Here is a 23497-nt window from a genome sequence, read left to right as displayed (position 1 = left end):
GAGATAGAGCCATAGAGAGAGAGAGAGAGATAGAGCCATAGAGAGAGAGAGAGAGATAGAGCCATAGAGAGAGAGAGAGAGATAGAGCCATAGAGAGAGAGAGAGAGATAGAGCCATAGAGAGAGAGAGAGAGATAGAGCCATAGAGAGAGAGAGAGAGATAGAGCCATAGAGAGAGAGAGAGAGATAGAGCCATAGAGAGAGAGAGAGAGATAGAGCCATAGAGAGAGAGAGAGAGATAGAGCCATAGAGAGAGAGAGAGAGATAGAGCCATAGAGAGAGAGAGAGAGATAGAGCCATAGAGAGAGAGAGAGATAGAGCCATAGAGAGAGAGAGAGATAGAGCCATAGAGAGAGAGAGAGATAGAGCCATAGAGAGAGAGAGAGATAGAGCCATAGAGAGAGAGAGAGATAGAGCCATAGAGAGAGAGAGAGATAGAGCCATAGAGAGAGAGAGAGATAGAGCCATAGAGAGAGAGAGAGATAGAGCCATAGAGAGAGAGAGAGATAGAGCCAGAGAGAGAGAGAGATAGAGCCATAGAGAGAGAGAGATATAGAGCCATAGAGAGAGAGAGATATAGAGCCATAGAGAGAGAGAGATATAGAGCCATAGAGAGAGAGAGATAGAGCCATAGAGAGAGAGAGATAGAGCCATAGAGAGAGAGAGATAGAGCCATAGAGAGAGAGAGATAGAGCCATAGAGAGAGAGATAGATAAATACACTCCTGGAAATGGAAAAAAGAACACATTGACACCGGTGTGTCAGACCAACCATACTTGCTCTGGACACTGCGAGAGTGCTGTACAAGCAATGATCACACGCACGGCACAGCGGACACACCAGGAACCGCGGTGTTGGCCGTCGAATGGCGCTAGCTGCGCAGCATTTGTGCACCGCCGCCGTCAGTGTCAGCCAGTTTGCCATGGCATACGGAGCTCCATCGCAGTCTTTAACACTGGTAGCATGCCGCGACAGCGTGGACGTGAACCGTATGTGCAGTTGACGGACTTTGAGCGAGGGCGTATAGTGGGCATGCGGGAGGCCGGGTGGACGTACCGCCGAATTGCTCAACACGTGGTGCGTGAGGTCTCCACAGTACATCGATGTTGTCACCAGTGGTCGGCGGAAGGTGCACGTGCCCGTCGACCTGGGACCGGACCGCAGCGACGCACGGATGCACGCCAAGACCGTAGGATCCTACGCAGTGCCATAGGGGACCGCACCGCCACTTCCCAGCAAATTAGGGACACTGTTGCTCCTGGGGTATCGGCGAGGACCATTCGCAACCGTCTCCATGAAGCTGGGCTACGGTCCCGCACACCGTTAGGCTGTCTTCCGCTCACGCCCCAACATCGTGCAGCCCGCCTCCAGTGGTGTCGCGACAGGCGTGAATGGAGGGACGAATGGAGACGTGTCGTCTTCAGCGATGAGAGTCGCTTCTGCCTTGGTGCCAATGATGGTCGTATGCGTGTTTGGCGCCGTGCAGGTGAGCACCACAATCAGGACTGCATACGACCGAGGCACACAGGGCCAACACCCGGCATCATGGTGAGGGGAGCGATCTCCTACACTGGCCGTACATCACTGGTGATCGTCGAGGGGACACTGAATAGTGCACGGTACATCCAAACCGTCATCGAACCCATCGTTCTACCATTCCTAGACCGGCAAGGGAACTTGCTGTTCCAACAGGACAATGCACGTCCGCATGTATCCCGTGCCACCCAACGTGCTCTAGAAGGTGTAAGTCAACTACCCTGGCCAGCAAGATCTCCGGATCTGTCCCCCATTGAGCATGTTTGGGACTGGATGAAGCGTCATCTCACGTGGTCTGCACGTCCAGCACGAACGCTGGTCCAACTGAGGCGCCAGGTGGAAATGGCATGGCAAGCCGTTCCACAGGACTACATCCAGCATCTCTACGATCGTCTCCATGGGAGAATAGCAGCCTGCATTGCTGCGAAAGGTGGATATACACTGTACTAGTGCCGACATTGTGCATGCTCTGTTGCCTGTGTCTATGTGCCTGTGGTTCTGTCAGTGTGATCATGTGATGTATCTGACCCCAGGAATGTGTCAATAAAGTTTTCCCTTCCTGGGACAATGAATTCACAGTGTTCTTATTTCAATTTCCAGGAGTGTAGATAGATAAATAGATAGAGAGAGATAGATAAATAGATAGAGAGAGATAGATAGGTAGATAGAGAGAGATAGATAGGTAGATAGAGAGAGATAGATAGGTAGATAGAGAGAGATAGATAGGTAGATAGAGAGAGATAGATAGGTAGATAGAGAGAGATAGATAGGTAGATAGAGAGAGATAGATAGGTAGATAGAGAGAGATAGATAGGTAGATAGAGAGAGATAGATAGGTAGATAGAGAGAGATAGATAGGTAGATAGAGAGAGATAGATAGGTAGATAGAGAGAGATAGATAGGTAGATAGAGAGAGGTAGATAGGTAGATAGAGAGAGGTAGATAGGTAGATAGAGAGAGGTAGATAGGTAGATAGGTAGGTAGAGAGAGAGGTAGAGAGAGAGGTAGAGAGAGAGAGGTAGAGAGAGAGAGGTAGAGAGAGAGAGGTAGAGAGAGAGAGGTAGAGAGAGAGAGGTAGAGAGAGAGAGGTAGAGAGAGAGAGGTAGAGAGAGAGAGGTAGAGAGAGAGAGGTAGAGAGAGAGAGGTAGAGAGAGAGAGGTAGAGAGAGAGAGGTAGAGAGAGAGAGGTAGAGAGAGAGAGGTAGAGAGAGAGAGGTAGAGAGGTAGAGAGGTAGAGAGAGAGAGGTAGAGAGGTAGAGAGGTAGAGAGAGAGAGGTAGAGAGAGAGAGGTAGAGAGAGAGAGGTAGAGAGAGAGAGGTAGAGAGAGAGAGGTAGAGAGAGAGAGGTAGAGAGAGAGAGGTAGAGAGAGAGAGGTAGAGAGAGAGAGGTAGAGAGAGAGAGGTAGAGAGAGAGAGGTAGAGAGAGAGAGGTAGAGAGAGAGAGGTAGAGAGAGAGAGGTAGAGAGAGAGAGGTAGAGAGAGAGAGGTAGAGAGAGAGAGGTAGAGAGAGAGAGGTAGAGAGAGGGAGGTAGAGAGAGGGAGGTAGAGAGGGAGGTAGAGAGAGAGAGAGGTAGAGGTAGAGGTAGAGAGAGAGAGAGAGGTAGAGGTAGAGGTAGAGAGAGAGAGAGAGGTAGAGGTAGAGAGAGAGGAGAGAGGTAGAGGTAGAGAGAGAGAGAGGTAGAGGTAGAGAGAGAGAGGTAGAGGTGAGAGAGAGAGGTAGAGGTGAGAGGTGAGAGGTAGAGGTAGAGAGAGAGAGAGGTAGAGGTAGAGAGAGAGGTAGAGGTAGAGAGAGAGGTAGAGAGAGAGTAGGTAGAGGTAGAGAGAGAGTGGTAGAGAGAGAGAGGTAGAGAGAGAGGTAGAGAGGTAGAGGTAGAGAGAGAGGTAGAGAGAGAGGTAGAGAGAGAGGTAGAGTGAGAGGTAGAGAGGTGAGAGAGAGAGAGGTAGAGAGAGAGAGAGAGGGTAGAGAGGGAGAGAGAGGTAGAGGTAGAGAGAGAGAGTGAGGTAGAGGTAGAGAGAGAGAGAGAGGGAGAGGTGAGAGAGAGAGGAGAGGTAGAGGAGAGGAGAGAGAGAGAGGTAGAGAGAGAGAGAGAGAGAGGTAGAGAGAGAGAGAGAGAGGTAGAGAGGTAGAGAGAGAGGAGAGAGAGGTAGAGGTAGAGAGAGAGAGTAGAGGTAGAGGAGAGAGGTAGAGGTAGAGAGAGAGGTAGAGGTAGAGGTAGAGAGAGAGGTAGAGGTAGAGAGAGAGAGGAGAGGTAGGAGAGAGAGAGAGGAGTGGGTAGAGAGAGAGGTAGAGAGGAGGAGAGGTAGAGAGAGAGGTAGAGTGAGAGGTAGAGAGAGAGGTAGAGTGAGAGAGGTAGAGAGAGAGGTTAGAGAGAGAGGTAGAGGAGAGAGAGAGGTAGAGAGAGGTAGAGAGAGGAGAGAGAGGTAGAGTAGAGAGAGAGAGATGTAGAGAGAGAGAGAGAGAGGTAGAGAGAGAGAGAGAGGTAGTAGAGAGAGAGAGAGAGGTAGAGAGGTAGAGAGAGAGAGAGAGGTTAGAGAGAGGTAGAGAGGTAGAGAGAGAGGTTGAGAGAGGTGTTGAGAGAGAGAGAGGAGAGAGGTAGAGAGGTAGAGAGAGAGGTGAGGAGAGTGTGAGTGAGAGATGAGGAGTGAGAGAGGTAGGAGAGAGGTAGAGGAGAGAGAGAGAGTAGAGGAGAGAGAGAGTAGAGAGAGTAGAGACGAGAGAGTGAGAGAGAGAGGTAGGAGAGAGAGAGATAGGTAGGTAGGTAGATATAGATTAGATAAATAGATAGAGGTGGGTATAGGATTGATGGAAGGAAGAAGGATTAGGGAGCGATTGACAAGATAGAGGAAAGAAAATAGAGTAGAAGAAGAATGGTATCAGCTTTGAGAGGTGAAATAGTGAAGGCAGCACAGGATAAAGTAGGTAAAAAAGACAAGGGCTAGTAGAAATCCTGGGGTGACAGAAGAGATACTGACTTTAATTAATGAAAGGAAAAAATTAGAGGGTTGGAACTTACATAGTGGCAACTATTTACTCACAACCGACACAAAAGAGTTAAATGTTTGCATATGTTAAAGTCCTTCAAAGTGGTCACCATTGTTGTGTAGAACCCGTTGCCAGCAATGTGGAAGGCATAGTATACCGTTAGCAGAGCCTGTTCTGTTGATGGCGCGAATGGTGCAGTCTACTGCCTGTAAAATCTCTGGAATAGTTCTGAAGTGAATGCCATGAAATGGTTCCTTCATCTTCAGGAACACTATCATAGGACCATCTTAAAAATATTATAAACATCATTTGACAAATCCATAGCATAATTATCATTTACTTTGTTTTCCAAATCAATTCAGAAATGATGTAACTATCCTTGATACTTAAGATCCATATTATTGGCACACTTACTGAACTTCAACTTGAGGATTGTCTGGTGTGAAAGTTACAAATGTACCTGCTATCGTCTGCACTTAATTTCATAGTTACTCTTAAGTTTTGTTGAAAGTGAGTGGTTAAAAATTGCCTGAAAACCTCTTGTCACCATTTATAGAGCAAGAACACACACTACAAAATCCATCATTTTCACTAACTTTTTTCCCCAGACAGACACTTCACTTTTCAAACTATCTTTTTCAAACTAGTAGCTGTGGATATCTCAAAGTTTATTTTCACAACTGAACCAAGTACCACAGAAGGAGTTTTGTTACTACTGCAAAACTGGAATCCAGAACAAAAAGAAGCAGTAGTAATAGAGGAATATTAGACACTAATAAGAGTTGAAGAAAATATAAAAAATGCTCAAAAGTGAAAAATGAAAAAAAATCAATCTCAAACTTCAGAAGTCCCTCAGGTTAGATTTTATCTACTTTTATCATTGAAGCATTCTAAAAATTTAAATTAGCATGAATACAGAAACCTGTAAATAAAAGTAAATAACTTATTTTGATCCTAAAAGAACAAAGGAGGTTGAAAAATGTAACAAATTTTAAAAAAGTGACCTAAGGTGACAATGTAAAAAAAAAAAATGGACTCATCACAGTGCTCTCACAAAGCCAAGCTGAACCTCCCCCTCTTCCCTACAGAATCTCTGAACAAATCCTGGATTTTATCTTGGTTTGATATAGCTTGGCTGTGACCTTTTCTTTGTAGTACTGCTAACTAAACACACAGATAGTGATAAAAACAAAAGACTAATACATTCAGTAAACTGTTTCCTTTGGATGTCTTTGTTTAACAAAAATGGAGCACCGCTGTTACTGATATATCATGGCTGCTGGAGAGAATGAAATTGAATAATTTTTTGATGCGTGCTGAAGTGAATGGGAAATTAACAATGGTTCATTTGATAATCTGGTTATCTAGGTTGGTGGAGTGGAAATAACCTACTTGCATTACAACTAGCAATGTTCATTGTAGACTGGCTTGAGTTGAGTGTAGATAACTTTATGATAAGTAGAAATGTGGTCATGTGAGCATATAGCTGGCAGTAAAAGATAAGCAGCAATTATTAAATATAAATGAGGAAATAGCTTTTCTTAAATAATTAACATTGTTGATAGTTTTGTTAGCTTTTACTTTTGTAAGCACGTTTGGCAATAAATGGAAAGAAGCAGCTACTAATTTCTAGTTCATTAATTTCATGGACCATAATCACAGTAAGCATTATGGTGTGGATAACATTTACCAAGACTTGAAAGATATCCCTAGAGGGCCTCACTCTCAATAGGATCTAGGAGATGCAATGATTAAACTGATATATCTGGAAATTTGCAGGGAAAAGCAATCAATAAGGCAGCATGTGACATAGCTAAAGAGGTTGCTGCTGAAGGGGATGCTCTTGTGGCAGGAGGTTTGAGCCAGACTCCTACCTATCTCAGTGGTGGCACAAAAGAACAAGTTCAGAAGGAGTTCCAGAACCAAGTTGATGTCTTCATTCAAAATGATGTTGATTTTCTCATATGTGAGGTATGGTAGTTGCAACTTTATCCATTCCCAGAGTAAAATATGGCGATTGCTGTATTGAAAGCCAAATTAAATGTCTAAACATGTTGATTACTTATACTAACATTAACCTGTGTATGTTACTTGTAATTTGAGCAAAGCTGATATTCAAGGTCCAGGAAGATTACATTGTATGTATCTTACCATGATAAGTCTATACCTTTATTAAGATCACAAAACATCAGACACTACACAACAGATAACATAAGGGAGCTTGGTTCCATAGCAGTTTGTTACTCCAGACCACTTCTTTGAGGAGGATACAGGTATACCAAACAAACGTGATCACAAATAAGGAAGAAACATAAATCTGACATCAATACAGTATTCATTCTGTATACTGTAAGGGTATAAGAAAGATAAGAAGGTTCTAGCAGTTAATATAACCATGCCTGTGAATATTGATGTTAGACTTTAGTTTGATGTCTAATCTCCAGACTGAAAAATACTAATCTCTGCTTGTGGTAGGAAAACGTTTTTCACGTACTATGTAACTATAAGAAGGCGTATTGTTGTGATATTTATCACAATTATTTAATGATACACAAACATAAATGGTTCACTTCCTGGCAAATGGTGTGGTGGGAATGTATGTGCATAAACACTTTGACAGCAGTTCTCAAGTGAATGAAAGTTGAAACTGATTAGTCATAATGTTGAATTTGATCTCTTTGTCAAGATTTGGGCAGCCAGGTGTCTGCAGTTACAAGTAGGTAAATAACTGAAGCACAAGCAGTCAAGCAGCTGGGGCTGTGTGACAGACCTCACTGCTGTGGCTGTGACCATGGCCATAGGGTGGTGCGGTCAGATGGCTTGTGCATGCACAGAACACTTGAAATAGGCCCACCTGGAGGGTAGCCAATTAGTGTATATTGCGCCTGCCTGCAGGTGAGCTAATGTGCACTTGTCCCATATGTCAGTGTTGGAGTAGCCTTTTTCAGTATATGCTTAATGGCATAGTCATCAGCCTCAATGAGCTATCTGATCAGTGGAATTCATGATTTGAATGCAACAGTCAGGTCAGATGCACATCAGCTGATGATCACACCCTGCTTCAACTCACATCATTACATGCTCTCCTTAATGCAATGACTGCTGTATAGCTGCAGGCAGCCAGAGCAGAGCCTCTGGCCTAATGCTTTGTGCCTGGCCTGGTGGTGAAACATCCACCACTAAGCATGTGGCAGTCAATGTGTTACTCACTGTTCTAGTCTGTTATCTGGACTCAAGATATACCCTATGTTTTCTACAGTTTTTTGCCCAATCAGTGTTTAGCTTTACCAATCTTGAATACTGTCATTTCATGCTCCTATTTCTTATTATAATACAAAAGACAGTTACACTGTCATGATCCAATGGTAAACCCACATATGTAATTTGCAAATAACTATGCACTGCTTAGGTGCTTTTATTTATTGGTTTCTCCTGCTCAATTCAGATTGATCATCGTGTGGTCTACTGCTAAAGCATTTCTACGAACTGGTATTAATCTAATTCTACCTTCATGATCTGTATGGAAGTCATATTTAGAGGCCTCAAAGCCACTGCTAAGACTAGGCATATATTCTACTGCATACTTCACAAAGCTATCGAAGAAAATATTTTTTGAAATGGAGCAATGTATACTTTAAACAGTGTTAGTGTATTATTGAAAGAAGTTCTTGATTGTTTGCCACATAAACTTCAGCAATAACAGTTAGGAAATATATAAAGTGTAAGGAGACAGTCTTGTAAATGGGTTATGACATGTAAGTCGAGGTAAAATTACATTCTACCACTACAGTTGCCTCAGACACTCAACACACTTAAAGTATGGTTCAAATATGTTTTCTGATGACCAACATAAAAAAGGTCCAAACTCAATCTTAACAGATTCTGCTTAGATGATAGCTAAGCAGGCCCAAAAGTAGTTAATAACTAACAGTTTGTCTTAATCTCTGAAAGCTTATATCCACCTTGACTTACCATTTCCACACCTGCGACTTTATGATGATCAGACAGACATAGTACATCTATTCCACCCTCAGTTTCAAAATCTTCCAAACAAACAAGAAGCTCATATACTTTGTTTTTTATTCCCTCGTTATTCTGATGCAATATACTAACATTATTTTTCACTGTACTGTTATCAGATTCTGGTTATATTTTAACATCTCTAGTACCTGTCTGTCTGAGCTTCTCATTAAGCTTAATTTCAATTGATGTTGGATGATTGGACACTGATCTTAGCCTACGAAAGAAGTACTCCTTTGAGTTTCAGTGCCCCCTTAAAGATTTTGCAATCATCCCAGCCAATTTACTCTTCCCTTTCCTTCTGAGATGCTGGCCATGTCTTGTGAAGTCCCACCAACTAATACCATCAGCAGGAATCAAACCTATGCCTGACAAAGCAGCTGCCCAAAGCAGCTGATCTAGCTCCATATTGATCCTCCTGACAGAGCTGTTCAATTGAGGCTGATCATACCACATGAAAGCAGGAACCTAACCAACATTTGTGTGGTTCATTGCAGATGCTATTTTTACCAGGTCACACTCAACATTGTAGCCCTAATCCCCATCAATACTGTTTCCTGCTCCACCCACTACTAAAACATGATCTTGCTTTATAAAGCCCTTGCACAATGATCCTACATCATCTATCACTTGGCTAAGACATGTCCTGGTACCTGTCACCTAATTTTTTCCTGCAAGATCTGGCCCACACCTCTTCCACATCTACTATCTAACAAAGAGAACTTTCCTCCTAATTTCTACTTTTTTGAAACAGTTGGTTTCCTAGTGAAAGTCTGTTGAGTGCTCACTACACTTACATCTACTTGAGCCTCTTCCTTAGGTGACTGAGGTAGCAAGGCAAATCTGTTGTTTGTGCCAGTGATGAAACTATCAGATACTGTTCTCTTTTTGTGGCCCTTGTTCCTTGCTACCACTTCCCACCATCTTCACCCTTCTCCCCTGTTAACGTCATCAGTCTCTCCCTAGCACTATCCAGGTCAGCCATAAGGGCTCTAATCCTCCCTTCCTGGTCTGCTATTTTCATATCGCTTTGAACATCCTTCGCAATACCATTGAAGAGACCCATTTACTTCCCCAATTCCCATGGCACTACATTCAACCCAGTATAACTATCTGCCCCAACAGCTGCACAGAATCCCAGAACTGACTTTCTTACAGCAGCTTAAACACTTCTCACTCATGGTTGTTTACAATACTTTTATGAAATTTATCTAGGCAATAACAGTAATATTATATTACCTACAGATCACAAGATTCACTAATGTTATGTGGAACACTAATATACATGTATACTATTAATATAGCAACACAATGCACTTAAACTAACATTAAAAATAAAAACTCGTATACCCGAAAAATTGGGCCTAAGATTGTGTATGTGCAACACGTACTTTGTGTTTTGAAAGGAAATAAGATAGAACTTAAAACCTTTAATTTCCAAAATAGATATGCCACTACTAAATATATGTGTAATGAAAACAATCTAAATTCTTCACTTAATACTTAATGAAATGTCTTAAATTTGTATGTAAACCTATGTCTTAAGTGGAAACCGGCCCATAGATTAAGTCCCCCCCCCCCCCCCCCCTCTCAGAGAAATGCTTTGAAACAAATGAAACCTTCAATAGATAATATGAAACACTCTAACTTCCTTACAGTATAATATTAACATAATTGACAGTTATTATAGAATTAATTACTTATCTTCACAAGCTCAATATTAAAGTCTGCGCAATCTGCACCAGGGCTGACAACCAACTCTCTCTCATTATCGAGATAGCAAACAACCAAACTGTGACCCATTAGTGCCAGGAGAAGACATTGTCACACAGTGCGTGAAGCAACTGTGTAAAATGCCTCAGATTTTATGAGGTAAACAAACTAATCAAGATGCTCACTGAGTGTGTTGTGCCCTTGGAACCATCTCTCATTGTGTTGACCTGAAGAAGTGTGTTGCCTTACTCTGCATACTTACACTCCATGCTGTCTTGTGGTATAATGTTCTAGTTTAGAGCATTTAGAGTTAATAGTGATCATTCAGCTGAAGCAAGCAGTAAGAATGTTGTGTGCCATAGGTAACCATGCATCTTGCACATATGTGTCCTGAAATGCTTATATACCTCACTAGGCTGTTCTAAAAAAATCTCTCAAAAACTAAAAATTCTGATCATATGTAAAAATCTGTTAATGGTACCAAAGTTAGTGTCCACATACTCATAAACAAAACAAGGACTGAAACTGAGGGTATCAAAGCAAAAACAGAAATGCTGAACTCTGTTTTGAAATGTTCCTTAACAAATGAAAATCCAGGGGTATTGTCCCAGTTTAATTCTTGCACCATTACAAATGAAAGTAAAACAGATATCATAAATATTAGCGGTAATGATGTTGAGAAATAGCTGAAATCACTACAACTTAACAAAGTTCCAAGGCCTGATAGATTCCCTATCAGATTCCGTATCAAACTTGTGGGCAAGTTAGCCCCTCTTTAACTGTGATCCAACAGATCTCTCAAACAAAAAAACTGTGCCCAATAGTTAAAAGAAAGCACAGGTCACACACATCTACAAGAAGGGTAGCAGAAGTGATCCACAAAACTACTGTCCAATAACTTTGACACACATTTGTTGTAGAGTCTTCAAGTATTCTGAGCTCAGATGTAATGAGATTTCTAATGGAATAAACTCTATGCCAACTGGTGTGGATTCTGGAAACTTAAATCACATGAAATCCAACTAGCAATTCTCACATGAAATCCTGAAAGCCATGGATTGTGGCAGTTAGGTGGACGCAGCACTTTTCGCTTTTCATTGACTTGGTACCACACCTGTGCATATTATCAAAAGTGCAACTGTAAGAGATGTAAACTAAAATTTAGCAATCTGCTTTAAATGTTCAAAAATTCAAAATTGTGCACATCACAAAATGAAAAAAAAGTAGAAATGTGTGACTAAAATATCAACATAAACTCTTAAAAGTACATGGATGTAACTACTTCCAAGGATATGAAATTAGATGATCACATGCACAGACTGTCCTAGGGAAATGTAGTCAGTCAACAACACATGTAACCCATTCTGTAATTCTTAAAAATTAAAAAAAATTAACAACTTTTTATGATTGTCCAGACTGTTTACAGTATAAAACATTAAAATGTGAAGACTAGTTTCAGGTGACTAAGAAACCATCTTCAGGTCACTCATGATAAACTAAATGTCATTACTGACAAACTCTGCAACTTCTATGTAGCTTGGAGCACATCTGTATGTGACACACACACACACACACACACACACACACACACTGAATATAAGACTGAATAGCTGGAATCTCATTAAGCTTGGTTTTCAATTAGTTGGTTTTACATTGCTGGTTATTCAGCTTTGTATTAAAAGTGCCACACACATACATACTCCAGGATACATACATGGCACAGATTTTGTCACTATGCTTTACGTTGACATTTATTTTACCATGAATGATGGGAAGATGGTTGACTAAGCTCAACTGAAACTGGTCATAACATTTTAATGTTTCATAGCATATGTGATGTAAACAGTTATATAAAATTTAAGAATGTATTTTGTCACTTCTTCCATATCTGACATAAGATGTAATCGTGCCAGAAATTGCTCAAGTGTGATCATGCCAGAAATTGCTCAAGTGTGGTAGATCCTTACCAGATAGGACTAACAGGTGACATTGGACCTATACAGATCATGGTTGCAGGTTTGTTTGACCCATGAAAAGTGTCAGAGCAATGCTAAAGTAACTGATCTATCAGACACCATAAGATGAGTGTTAACTGTTCTGAGGAAGCCTACTTAGTTTCAAAAACTACCTTTAAGTGATGACTCTAGGAATATACATCTCCCAAAGTGTGGCTCGCACAGGGATTGTGAGGACATAATTAAATTAATTATAGAACATGCAGATGCATTCAGTCATTCTTCTCACACTCCATATGTGAATGGAATGAGAAGCACCTGCCACATCCTTCACAGTAGTTTGCAGAATATGGATGTAGATGGAGAATTCATTTACTCTTAAAGTTTTTATTTCTTGTTGGGGGGAAAATGTTTCAGCTCAGCTGTGATGCAAAATCACAAAAGAGGACATAAAAATAATTTTCATATAAATTTACCTTTTTGTCTTAGATTATTGGGAGTCTCAACTTGTTAAAAAGAAAATTAAAAGCAGATGTCATTAACCATTCTTTCCACACATTATTCAAATATTTAGATTTAATGACTGAAAATTTTTGTCGGCTGCAGAGCAACTAGCAGTGTGCTGTTAAGTTGCAGAATAAGTATGGTAAATAAGATTCAGTATTTAAAAATGTAAATTTTTTTCAAAAACTGCCATTATCAAGTAAATATCACCTACCAACAGGTGATACACAGCAGCTGTATAGTAGAACTGAAAATGTTACAAATTTTCTCTAATTTACTTGATTAAAATAAGCAGTATAGTGAATAGATTAATACAACATGCAGGTCAATTTCTTGATTTACTTGTCTTTTGTTCATGTATACTTTGCTTGTTCCACATTCCTAAAGCTTTGCCTCCTTGATAGGATAATGAACGAATGAAAGAAACTTTGTAATCATTTCCTGTGAAATGTCTCTGCCTACTTGTTGCTAAGAAGCCCCTAATGGCTGTCAAAAAATTCTCTCTCATTGGAAAAATGTATCTTTATCAGTTCCAAAATATCTCTCACTAGTGCTTGAATTGTGATAGTATGCACTGGCCCTCAATGCCAGTACCTAGAAAGAATCAGAACTGCAGATAGAGGTGTGGTACAACAAAACTTTATTTTTACCAGTACAAATATTGTATTCATGCTTTTAAAATGTGCAAAAAATGATTAAAATAACGTTTTAAGAAGTAATAATAAATGAAAAGCACAAAAACAAAAGCAAAATGGTGCTTTTCATTTATTATTATTATAATGTTGTTCTACCAAGAACTGACGGAAGATTCTGTTAATATGTTTTAAGAAGTCTAAATTTAAAAAACAGCCCCCCCCCCCCCCCCCAGTCCAGAAGGCCACAGTACTGAAACCTCTTTCTTTACAAATCAAGCTCTGATGGTCACTATGGGTAGTCTTGTTAAAAACCCTACTTTGATGTCCCCGTGAAGCATGAGCATGCTCAGAGGCACACCTTGTGTGATGACTCTTGATGCTTACGTGTTGTAATCCGCTTATCAAGTTCTCAAGATAATTGACATTTCATAAAACTAACTTCAGAAATTTGATTCCCAGTTAGTATTAAGACTTGTTTTTCACTTTGACAACTGATAATTTTATGTGTATGTGTACAACATTAAGAACAATATTTGGATTCCATATAAAACTGGAGAGCTCATAATAATGGGTTGACTAAGGAAATTTCAAGTCAGCAGGCAGCAAGAGCTGACTTAAAGACCACGCCTAATCATGCTATGCTGATCAAACTAATTTCTGAGATGAAACGTACTTATTTTACTTTATTTCATAATAAACTGAATAATTTTCAATGTATTTCCATAATAATTAGTTTTAAAATGTAGGAATTTTCAGGAGTCCCTCTAGTATTTGTTTGGTTCACATTAGTCACAAAACTTGGGAAATTCTCAAAAAGTTGAAGATTAGGGTTCAGCTTGTCACTGATGATGTAACTGTTGAGAGATAACCAGCATTATTGTTTGAAGGAGAGAGAAAAAAAAAGTCGAAGTGATGTTAGTCGGAAGACTGTTACAGAATTTGCATCCAGCTGTGAAATTGGCCCAGCTGATATAGGACCAGGTACACTTGCTCCAATGACAGGGAAAGCAGGTGTTGTTTGCTGGGTGCCAGGTCATGTAAGGATACAGGGAAATGAACTGGCCAATTGTGCTGCTAAGGAAGCCTGCAGAGAATAAGATGTGGTACGTTGTCCTATTCCCTTGCAGGCTGTTGTTTCTTCACTACACAGGAAGTTAATGCAGTTGTGGAATGAGGAATGGCTGGCAGTAATGGACAATAAGCTGCAGCTGGTGAAGTAGACTGTCCACCCATGACATTTCTCTTGCCAGTTGCTCGGGCAGGATGAAGTGACCCTCACACATCTTTGCATTGGGCACTGCTCTCTTACACATCGTTTTTTACTATGGTGAGAGGATTCCCCATTTTGTGATGCTTCTGGCAACCACATCTCTATCTGCCATATTTTAACAGTGTGTATTTTATACCATGATGCAAGGGCAGAAGCAAATATTGGTGGGGATCTGCCTGTTATTTCTGCTGCTGCTGCTGCTGCTGATGATGATATGTGTGTGACTAAGGTTTTAAAGTTGGGTGAAAGGACTCTGGCCTAAGCTTTAAGGCTGGAGGCTTTAGTGTGTTGCTGAGTGGCTGGTTTCTCCTTTTGTATTCTTATGGGCAACCAGTCACATCTATCTGCTCTATTGTTTTAGCTCCTTATACCACTTTCTTCCTTTTCAGTTAATGTTTTAATATTGACATGATACTTTGTCCATGCTCCTGTATGGGTATGCACACAGTTTTTCAACCGTTTTTACCTTTATTTTACATGTTGTTTTATACTCCTGTTTAGTGCATTTTACTGAGATTTGTCTCAAACTGTGTTTGTGCATGCACTGTAGGCCTTGCTGTCATGTGCCCATACCAACATATCCATCCATCCTGAAAAAAGTCAAACTAATTTTTATGCAAAATAAGGGAAAGGCAACCACAAACCTATAGTGGAACACTGAGTGGAGCACAAGAACAAACAACAGAAAGCAGCATTCATGCTAGCTAAAGAAAGAGCTAGTGCTTGAAAGTTGAAGTACACATGTTTTCAAACAAAACTTCATTAAATTTGGCCTTTGTCTTATTTTTATTCTGAGAGGGTGAAGAGAGAGAACATTTTGTCCAATTCTACTAATGTATACCTATGGTTTCTTCTGTACCCAAAGTTTTCTCCTGAAAACTTGTTTACTGGTTCACTAATACTAAATTAAAATTTATCATTAGCATTCCATAATGGGGCTTCCATCTCCTCATTGGTGCACAGATACCAACAATTTCTGGGGTGTATAATTATTTTTAAATAAAGCCCTGCTATTCTGCCTGTAACTCCTTAAATAACTGATTTTTTTAACTTTCTTATTTACAAAACGTCTACATCTGTTCTGTTTCTCCATGACAACTCCTGTCCTCATCTTAATTCAAATTAAGACTTCATTTTTTCACCGTACTTAATACAGCACTATTCTTTTTACATTCCATCCTGGATTTTCCATTGTTTGATCTCTTGTTAAATTCCATTTCAAATCTGAAACATGTCTTCAGACCTAGGGTTTAGCAATTTTTAACCCCAAATTGGTAGTAACAGAACAACTGCTTGTAAGGTTCACATTATTGCCTGTTAGTTAAACCATGAGCAGCAAGCTGTGGGGCTCAGCCGTAGTCGGATGAGCCTTGAAGCTAATGACAGTTCCCTTCAGTCTGCTATACAAAATATGTCAGTGCCAATGGCAGAGAACAGGTGCTGCCTGCCTAGCTGATATGAACAAATTCTGTGTTCACTTTGAAGTGGCAGCTTGCCAATGTGCTACACTGGGAGGCTGGTGCATTTTTCTTTTGCCAAGAGGTCTATCTCCAATTTAGAGAAAATGGAAGCTGTGTTGTGCCCACGCTTCCATTCACATGTGCTACATACAGTGAAAGTTAATTATTCATAAAGTCTGTCAAATTTCATATGTATTTAAAGATGTCAGAATATTATGAAAAGGATAGCTACTACTCACCATATAGTGGAGATGCTGAATCACAGATAGGCACAACAAAAAGGCTGTCCTGTCAGAAAATAAGCTTCAGGCAGCAAGGCCTTCATCGGAAATCACACACACACACACACACACACACACACACACACACACACACACACACACACACACACACACACACACACACACAGGAGCACAGTAGCACAGTCTCTGGCTGCTGACACAATACTGCTAGCAGCAGCACATGATGGCACACAGCTTGGTGGTGGGGATGAGGTGGAGGCTGGGACAGGGACAGGGAGGGACAGCATGGTATGGGTGGGGGACAGAAAAGTGCTACTTGTCAGAGCACACAGGGATGACATGGAGAGAAGGTAGGGCAGGTAGGTGTGATTGGGAAGTTAGACGAAGGCTGAAGAGTGGGAGGGGGTGTGGGTACTTGAAAAGCAGAGAAGTGTGTGGGTACTTGAAAAGGAGACAAGTAGACTGTGGGTGTGTTGGTGGAATGGAGGGCTGTGTAGTGCTGGAATGGGAACAGGGATGGGGCTAGATGGGTGAGGACAATGATTAACAAAGGTTGAGGACAGGAGGATTACGGGAACGTAGGATGTATTGCAGGGAGAGTTCTTACCTGCGCAATTCGGAAAAGCTGGTGTTTGTGGGAAGGATCCATATGGCACAGGTTGTGAAGCCATCATTGAAATGAAGGATGTCATGTTTGGCAGCATGTTCAGCAATGGGATCGTCCACTTGTACAGTTTATCAGTGGCCATTCATGCAGACAGCCAGCTTGTTGGTGGTCATACTCGTGTAGAAGGTAGCACATTGATTACAACTTATCTTATAGATCACATGACTGGTTTCACAGGTAGCCCTGCCTTTGATGGGATAGGTGATGCTTGTGGCTGAACTGGAGTAGGTTGTGGTGGGAGGATCTATGGGACAGGTTTGCTTCTAGGTCTTTTACAGGTATGAGCCACGAGGCAAGGGTTTGGGAGCAGGGTTGTGTAGTGATGGATGATGATAAATTGTAGAGTCAGTGGGCAGTGGAATACCACTGTGAGAGGGGTGGGAAGGATAGTGAGTAGGACATTGCTCAACAATGAGGAATGAGGATTGTCCTACTCACTATTCTTCCCATCCCTCCCACAGTAGCATTCCGATTATACTTTCTGTAATAATGGTGGCAGTCTGCTTCCAGGCATAGGTCAGAATGGTCTAGTGTCCCTTATGCCCACACACTTCTCTTCCTCTGATATCATGGAAGTGCCTTATTGGCTCCTTACCACTAGCCAGCCTTGTGTGTCTTATTTTAAGACTTTCTTTTGGCCTGGGACTGACTCAAATATTTTGTTACATTTGTCTTACTCTAAGACAAATCACACATCTTTTCCAGTTATATTTAAGACACACGGAATAAAATTATTTCTCCACATTTAAATTTCAAATTAATGTTTTGGAAGGGCACACTTCAACCAGTAAAGTTCATCCACATCCTCTCAATTGTAGCAGGATTTCCTTGACCATATATGGGCATGAAAACACATTGCCCTTGCCTTAGATTATAATTCATGAGCCGTGGAAACATTAAAACTTAGTATGGAACGAATGACATTTGCTGGTGGGTAATGTTGCAGGATTTGAGATGTACTGGCATTTTAATGGACACACAAAAATGTGTGTAATGGAATAGCACATTTGGTGAATATCAGCATCCAAAACATGTAGATGTCAAATTTCCAAGATGGGTAATATTCTGTTGTAGCCATAGAAGATTAATACTAGATTTTTAACTTGCTGAACTTGTTATAGCCAAAAGTTTCCCTACATTACATTCTGCCCTCCTTAACATCTTGTTATTTATCTGTTAAGACTTGCGTATCTTTCATTAAATGAAAATGAAACTAATGTTGTAAGACTCTTTAAAAGTTACTATTGCTGTTTAAAGAAACAGCCTTCTTTTGTCTGATATCAAATTAGAATCCATAATATATGCACTAACCTTGAAATATTTAACAGTATTTTGAACATGTAGAAGAAATGGAATGGGCTATTGAAGTTTGCAAAGCATCTGGCAAAGCAGTAGCAGCCACAATGTGCATTGGTCCACTTGGAGACTTACACAATATTCCAGCAGGAGCATGTGCAGTGAGAATGGCAAAAGCAGGAGCTGATATTGGTAATGAAACATTGTTAAATTTTTATTCTTAATTTTCTTCCTTCTACAGAATTTTTTTATAGCCATCATTTCTTGCAGTTGGTGTAAACTGTCATTTTGATCCATTTGTTGTGCTGGACACTGTAAAGCTGATGAAGGAAGCTCTTGATAAAGAAGGAATCAAAGTTCACCTTATGAGCCAGCCACTAGCGTACCACACTCCAGATGCTGGTCGCCAAGGCTTTATTGATCTGCCAGAATTTCCATTTGGTAGGCAGTAAATAATTGCAAAGTTTTCAAATATGTTTATCTTGTGAAAATATTGTGTTTAATTTTAGCTATGTCACTAAATAATGTAATTTCTAATTTTATAGCTCTAGAACCTAGAGTTGTTACTCGCTGGGACATTCATCGCTATGCTCGAGAAGCATACAAACTTGGCATACGCTACATTGGAGGCTGCTGTGGCTTTGAACCATACCACATTAGGTAAGCTGTTTCCCTCTCTCCTTAGTGGTAAACAAACAGGTGCTTTTCCCCCCTATGATTTCAGTGTCTATGAAGTATTCTTACATTTGGTTTGTTCGCATCTCTCCAGAATTTATGAATGAATGTCATCTGCATAAAGTACATATTTACACAGCATGTTTATTGGGCTGGTTATTTATAAATATTATAAACAGCAGTGGTCTTAGCACTGGCTTTTGGAAACAACTTGAGTAACTTAAAAAAAAAAAAAAATGCTTTAGTGTGATTTGTATCCTATTACTGCAGTAGGAATTGTTGGAGAGACTTAAGACTTTCAGTCCAACATGCCATAGCACTACAGTTTATCCAGCAATATTTTATGGTTTAGTGAATAAAATGTCTTGATCGTATCAACTAGTGTAGCTTCAGCACATAGGTTTGTTTCATAAGAGATCTGTGCAAAAGAAATAACATTTTAAACAGGTTTGGCTGTGGACAGCTGGCATGTAACCATGAGATTGTCAAGATGATATTATTTGTCAAATGCAGACCTATTTGCTGGTGTATAAACATTAAGTTATTTTGGGAAACATAGGGACCAAGAGAAACTGGCCAATAATTCTTAGTACAATATTTGTCACCCCTTTCATGGAGATAACAGCCATTGTCTTTCTTAGACATACTGGACAGTACTGCCAACAAAGAACCAATTTATCAATGTGCACAGAGGATGTCGTGTATTATTAACTCCTTTATCTCTTTAATTACAAAGTTTGATGGGACACGTTTGTCTTAAGACTCAGAGCAGTTCAGTTTCACCATTGATTCAGTATCGCCTTGTACTTCTACTTATTACTGGGTACACAGTGTCATTGTATGCAGGTTTTTGTAGAAAGGGATAAGCACAAGCAGTATTAGGTTTGGACTCAGTATTAGCAAATAATGAGGCACTGGACCTTGTAGCATTAACAAATAAGATCAAAGTTACCTGCAGTAGTACTGGCATTTGCAACTCTCATGCCTACTTCTAATTATCAATGACAATGATACTCAAAGTGCCAGAGACTGTGTGTGTGTGTGTGTGTGTGTGTGTGTGTGTGTGTGTGTGTGTGTGTGTGTGTGTGTGTGTGTGTGTGTGTTTTGTTGACGAAGGCCTTAACAGCTGAAAGCTATAATTGTGAGGATCTTTTTGTTGTGTCTATGTGCAACTCAACATCTCTGCTATATGGTGAGTAGCAATTTTCCTTCTCATAATATTTTTACATTCCCTCCTGGATTTTTCAAAGTAACATTGATTTAGTAAGAGAGTTTTCGATATAATTGTTCCCTTAATATAATTTCTGATATATACTGTCTTTTATACATAATTTACGCTATTATACCACTTTTGAACTTATGACACAGTATAAATAACCATCCTAGATTCTGTAAATGAGGTGTGAACTACTTATGATTTTTTTGCATGTCTCCTTACTTTTGTTTTATTATGTTTTATAACAATTGGGCAGAGGCTGTCAAAATTTGTGTGTGCTGACAAATTTCCCAAAGGAATTAAAGATTTTGCCAGCATATATATTATTACAGTATGGCTTCTCCATTTTATCTCAGAAGCTGTTAAGTCTTTATCATTTATTACCCTAATGGAGGCCTTACTGAATTTAAAAATCTTCTTCTGGATCTTAAATTGTAAGTTTTACCCATACTTCTTTGCATTCTGACAGTAAATGGTAAGTAATCATAGTTTGAAGTAAATTTTTTCACACATGTAATGAGATCAAGATTGGTAAGATGCCTTGTAGAATTGGAATAAATTATACAGAAGAGCTTATAGATCATATCAAAGTTTAAATCAACAAAAATTAACATATAGTATTTGGCATTATTCTGCATAGAGAAACAGATTTTATAAGAACCCCATAAATTGTTCAGTATCGCTACTAGGTGACTACAGAGATACATAAACAGGCAGAATACAGAGTTGCAGTCAGAAATGCCTATATAAGACAAGAAGTATCTGGTGCAGTTGTTAGATTGGTTACTACTGCTACAACGGCATGTTATGAAGATTTGAGTGAGTTTGACCATGGCGTTATCGTCAGCACACGAGCGATGGGACACAGCGTCTCAGAGATAGTGATGAAATAGAGATTCCCTGTATGACCATTTCACGAGTGTACCATGAATATCAGGAATCTGGCAAAACATCAAATCTCGATCACTGTGGCTGGAAAAAGATCCTGGAAGTATAGGACCAATGATGACTGAATAGAATCTTTCAATGTGACAGAAGTGTAGTCCTTGTGCAAACTGCCGCAGATTTCAATGCTGGTCCCTCAACAAGTGTCAGTGTGTGAACCATTCAATGAAACATCAATAATATGGGCTTTTGAGCTGAAGGCCCATTTGTGTACCCTTGATGGCTGCATGAAACAAACCTTTACACCTTGCCTGGGCCCATCAACACCGACATTGGTCTATAGATGACTGTAAACATAATGCCTGGTCAGATGGGTCTCATTTCAAATTTTATTGAGTCGATGGATGTGTAAATGTATGGAGACAACCTTGTGAATCTGTTAAAGTTGGTGGAGGTTCTGTAATGCTGTGGGCTTGTGCAGTTGGAGGTATATGGGAACAAACTTCCCACTTACTAGTGTTGAACATACCCTGGAATCCATGGAATATATCACAGGTGGCTTTTCAGGTATGCAACAGGTGGCTTTTCAGGTATGCAATGTGTCTCAGTGGTTATCTTGCCTAGTGAGTTCAGCTAGTTCAGCTTCGTGGGAGAACAGTTTAATGTTGACAGGGATCCCAGACAAAAATACAGAAAACATAGAGAAGTTGGCTTATTGTGCAGAACTAGATAGTCAATGTATGCACATTATGAACAGGGTAACCACGCAGCTGCAGTTAATGTGCAACACACTCCAGTGTGTGCCGTGCATAGTGTACTGTACCTATGCAGGGGATGGCTTCCACCTCATGAAGTAATGATTTTCTTCTAGCTTTCAAGTTTCTTGAGAACCCTGTCTTGAATCTGTCGACTTTAAACACACATTTCACCAGAGCCACTCATGTCCTGATAGAAAGAAGAATCATCATGCATTCTAAAAAAATTATCTTCATAAACATGAGTAGTGCATGTCAGTGCATTTTACTGTAAATTGTACCACCATAAGTGGCCAACCTCTTCTGGTGACACTAACTCACCCAAGCCCTTATAGGGTCTAAATAACTTTGAAGAAAGAATTTGACATATAGGCCAGAAGACACATTAAATGAATGACTGTTGACCTGACAACTTTAAAATGTAAGAATCCTGCTTCTAGCTCAAAACAAGCAAACAGAAAATGAATGTCACCTGGAATGGCAGCAATCTGGAACACAAAGCAACATATCTGGGTTTCATGCTCAACACATCACTGACATTCAAATATCACTGTGAGAAGACTCACCAAAAGATTGTCACTGTAAACAGCTTATGAAAAAAAAGTGAATAGGAAATGAACAAGGAAACATCTGCCCAAGCACTTTGCGGATCTGCACGTGCCAAAAAGTCTGTGTGCTCCTAAATGACATATGCAGGCTAACAGAATGCATGAAACCCACCCCACTTTGGAAACTATATAGTGCGTTCAGATTCCAAGACCATAAATCCCGATGTACTTTACACAAGCGTACACAAAAATTTAAACAGATTCTTAACAAGTGGCACCCTGTACATGGTGCTTTATGTAGAATGGGGAGACTTAAATCCACAAGGTTCCTTAGTGATCAGCTACATCAGCCTCTGAAGGACCACTATGCCTCCCAAGAGTTGCAAAGTGACAATACATTAAGCTGGAAGATGTGGAGAACACTGAATTGCATCAGAATGGATGTAACATCAGTCAAAACAAATCTAACTAAATGAACTCTTAAAGATGGAGCAGACAACAAATGCCAATGTAATGAAGCCCAGGCAATGGAACATCTTTTACAATGGCCCAACTACACCACCAGAGGTACTGTTGATGACCTTCGGCTTGACAAGAAAGCATTGAATATGGCCTAATACTCGGCTGAAAGATGTGAGAAATTTCCTGGACACAAGAATGTAAGAACACACCTGCTTCTACTAAATTCAGGGAATTTCACAATGTGAAATATTTAGGTAAGCAGCAAAAGTTTCCCCTGTAATGGGAAGAATACAGTCCAGACAAACATTCTAATCCAAACTCAAACTGCTGGTGTCCCTCCATAAGCTGTAGCAATTTGTAATCAGAATCTAGAATCAACTTATAGTATGAAACTCTTGCTCTGCAGACTCCATGTAAGCAAGCTTGCTAATATTTGCAGTGAAGTATCAGAGTATTGCAACAATGGTATCATCTTCTAGTATTAGAGCTATACAACACTACTAAAATTGCTAGCTTACCCTTTATTGATGTCATTATTAACTGTGACACTCCTTTCATAGCAATAGTTCATTAGTTAGACAGCAATGAGCAATAGACCACAGGTGTTACCACTAAAATTGCAAACAAGATGTCACTATTTGCAGATGGTTTGAAGTCAGTAAAGATGTACATCATGAT

The 23497-nt window shown here is 40.1% G+C and overlaps 1 protein-coding gene across 1 annotated transcript in view; it reads left to right on the top strand.

The window, feature by feature from the left end:
- LOC126175658 (betaine--homocysteine S-methyltransferase 1-like) overlaps positions 1 to 23497 on the top strand; it is a 79039-nt gene that overhangs the window by 52331 nt on the left and 3211 nt on the right. Inside the window, exons 4-7 of the mRNA XM_049922566.1 lie at positions 6296 to 6487; positions 18311 to 18470; positions 18549 to 18719; positions 18824 to 18938. Coding sequence (XP_049778523.1) covers positions 6296 to 6487; positions 18311 to 18470; positions 18549 to 18719; positions 18824 to 18938 — 638 coding nt within the window. The remainder of the gene's footprint in view (positions 1 to 6295; positions 6488 to 18310; positions 18471 to 18548; positions 18720 to 18823; positions 18939 to 23497) is intronic.

The sequence above is a fragment of the Schistocerca cancellata genome, chromosome 3 (genome assembly GCF_023864275.1).
Source record: "Schistocerca cancellata isolate TAMUIC-IGC-003103 chromosome 3, iqSchCanc2.1, whole genome shotgun sequence".
NCBI lineage: Eukaryota > Metazoa > Arthropoda > Insecta > Orthoptera > Acrididae > Schistocerca > Schistocerca cancellata.
Note: the sequence above shows the minus strand (reverse complement) of the source record. Positions and strands in the feature narration are given on the sequence as shown.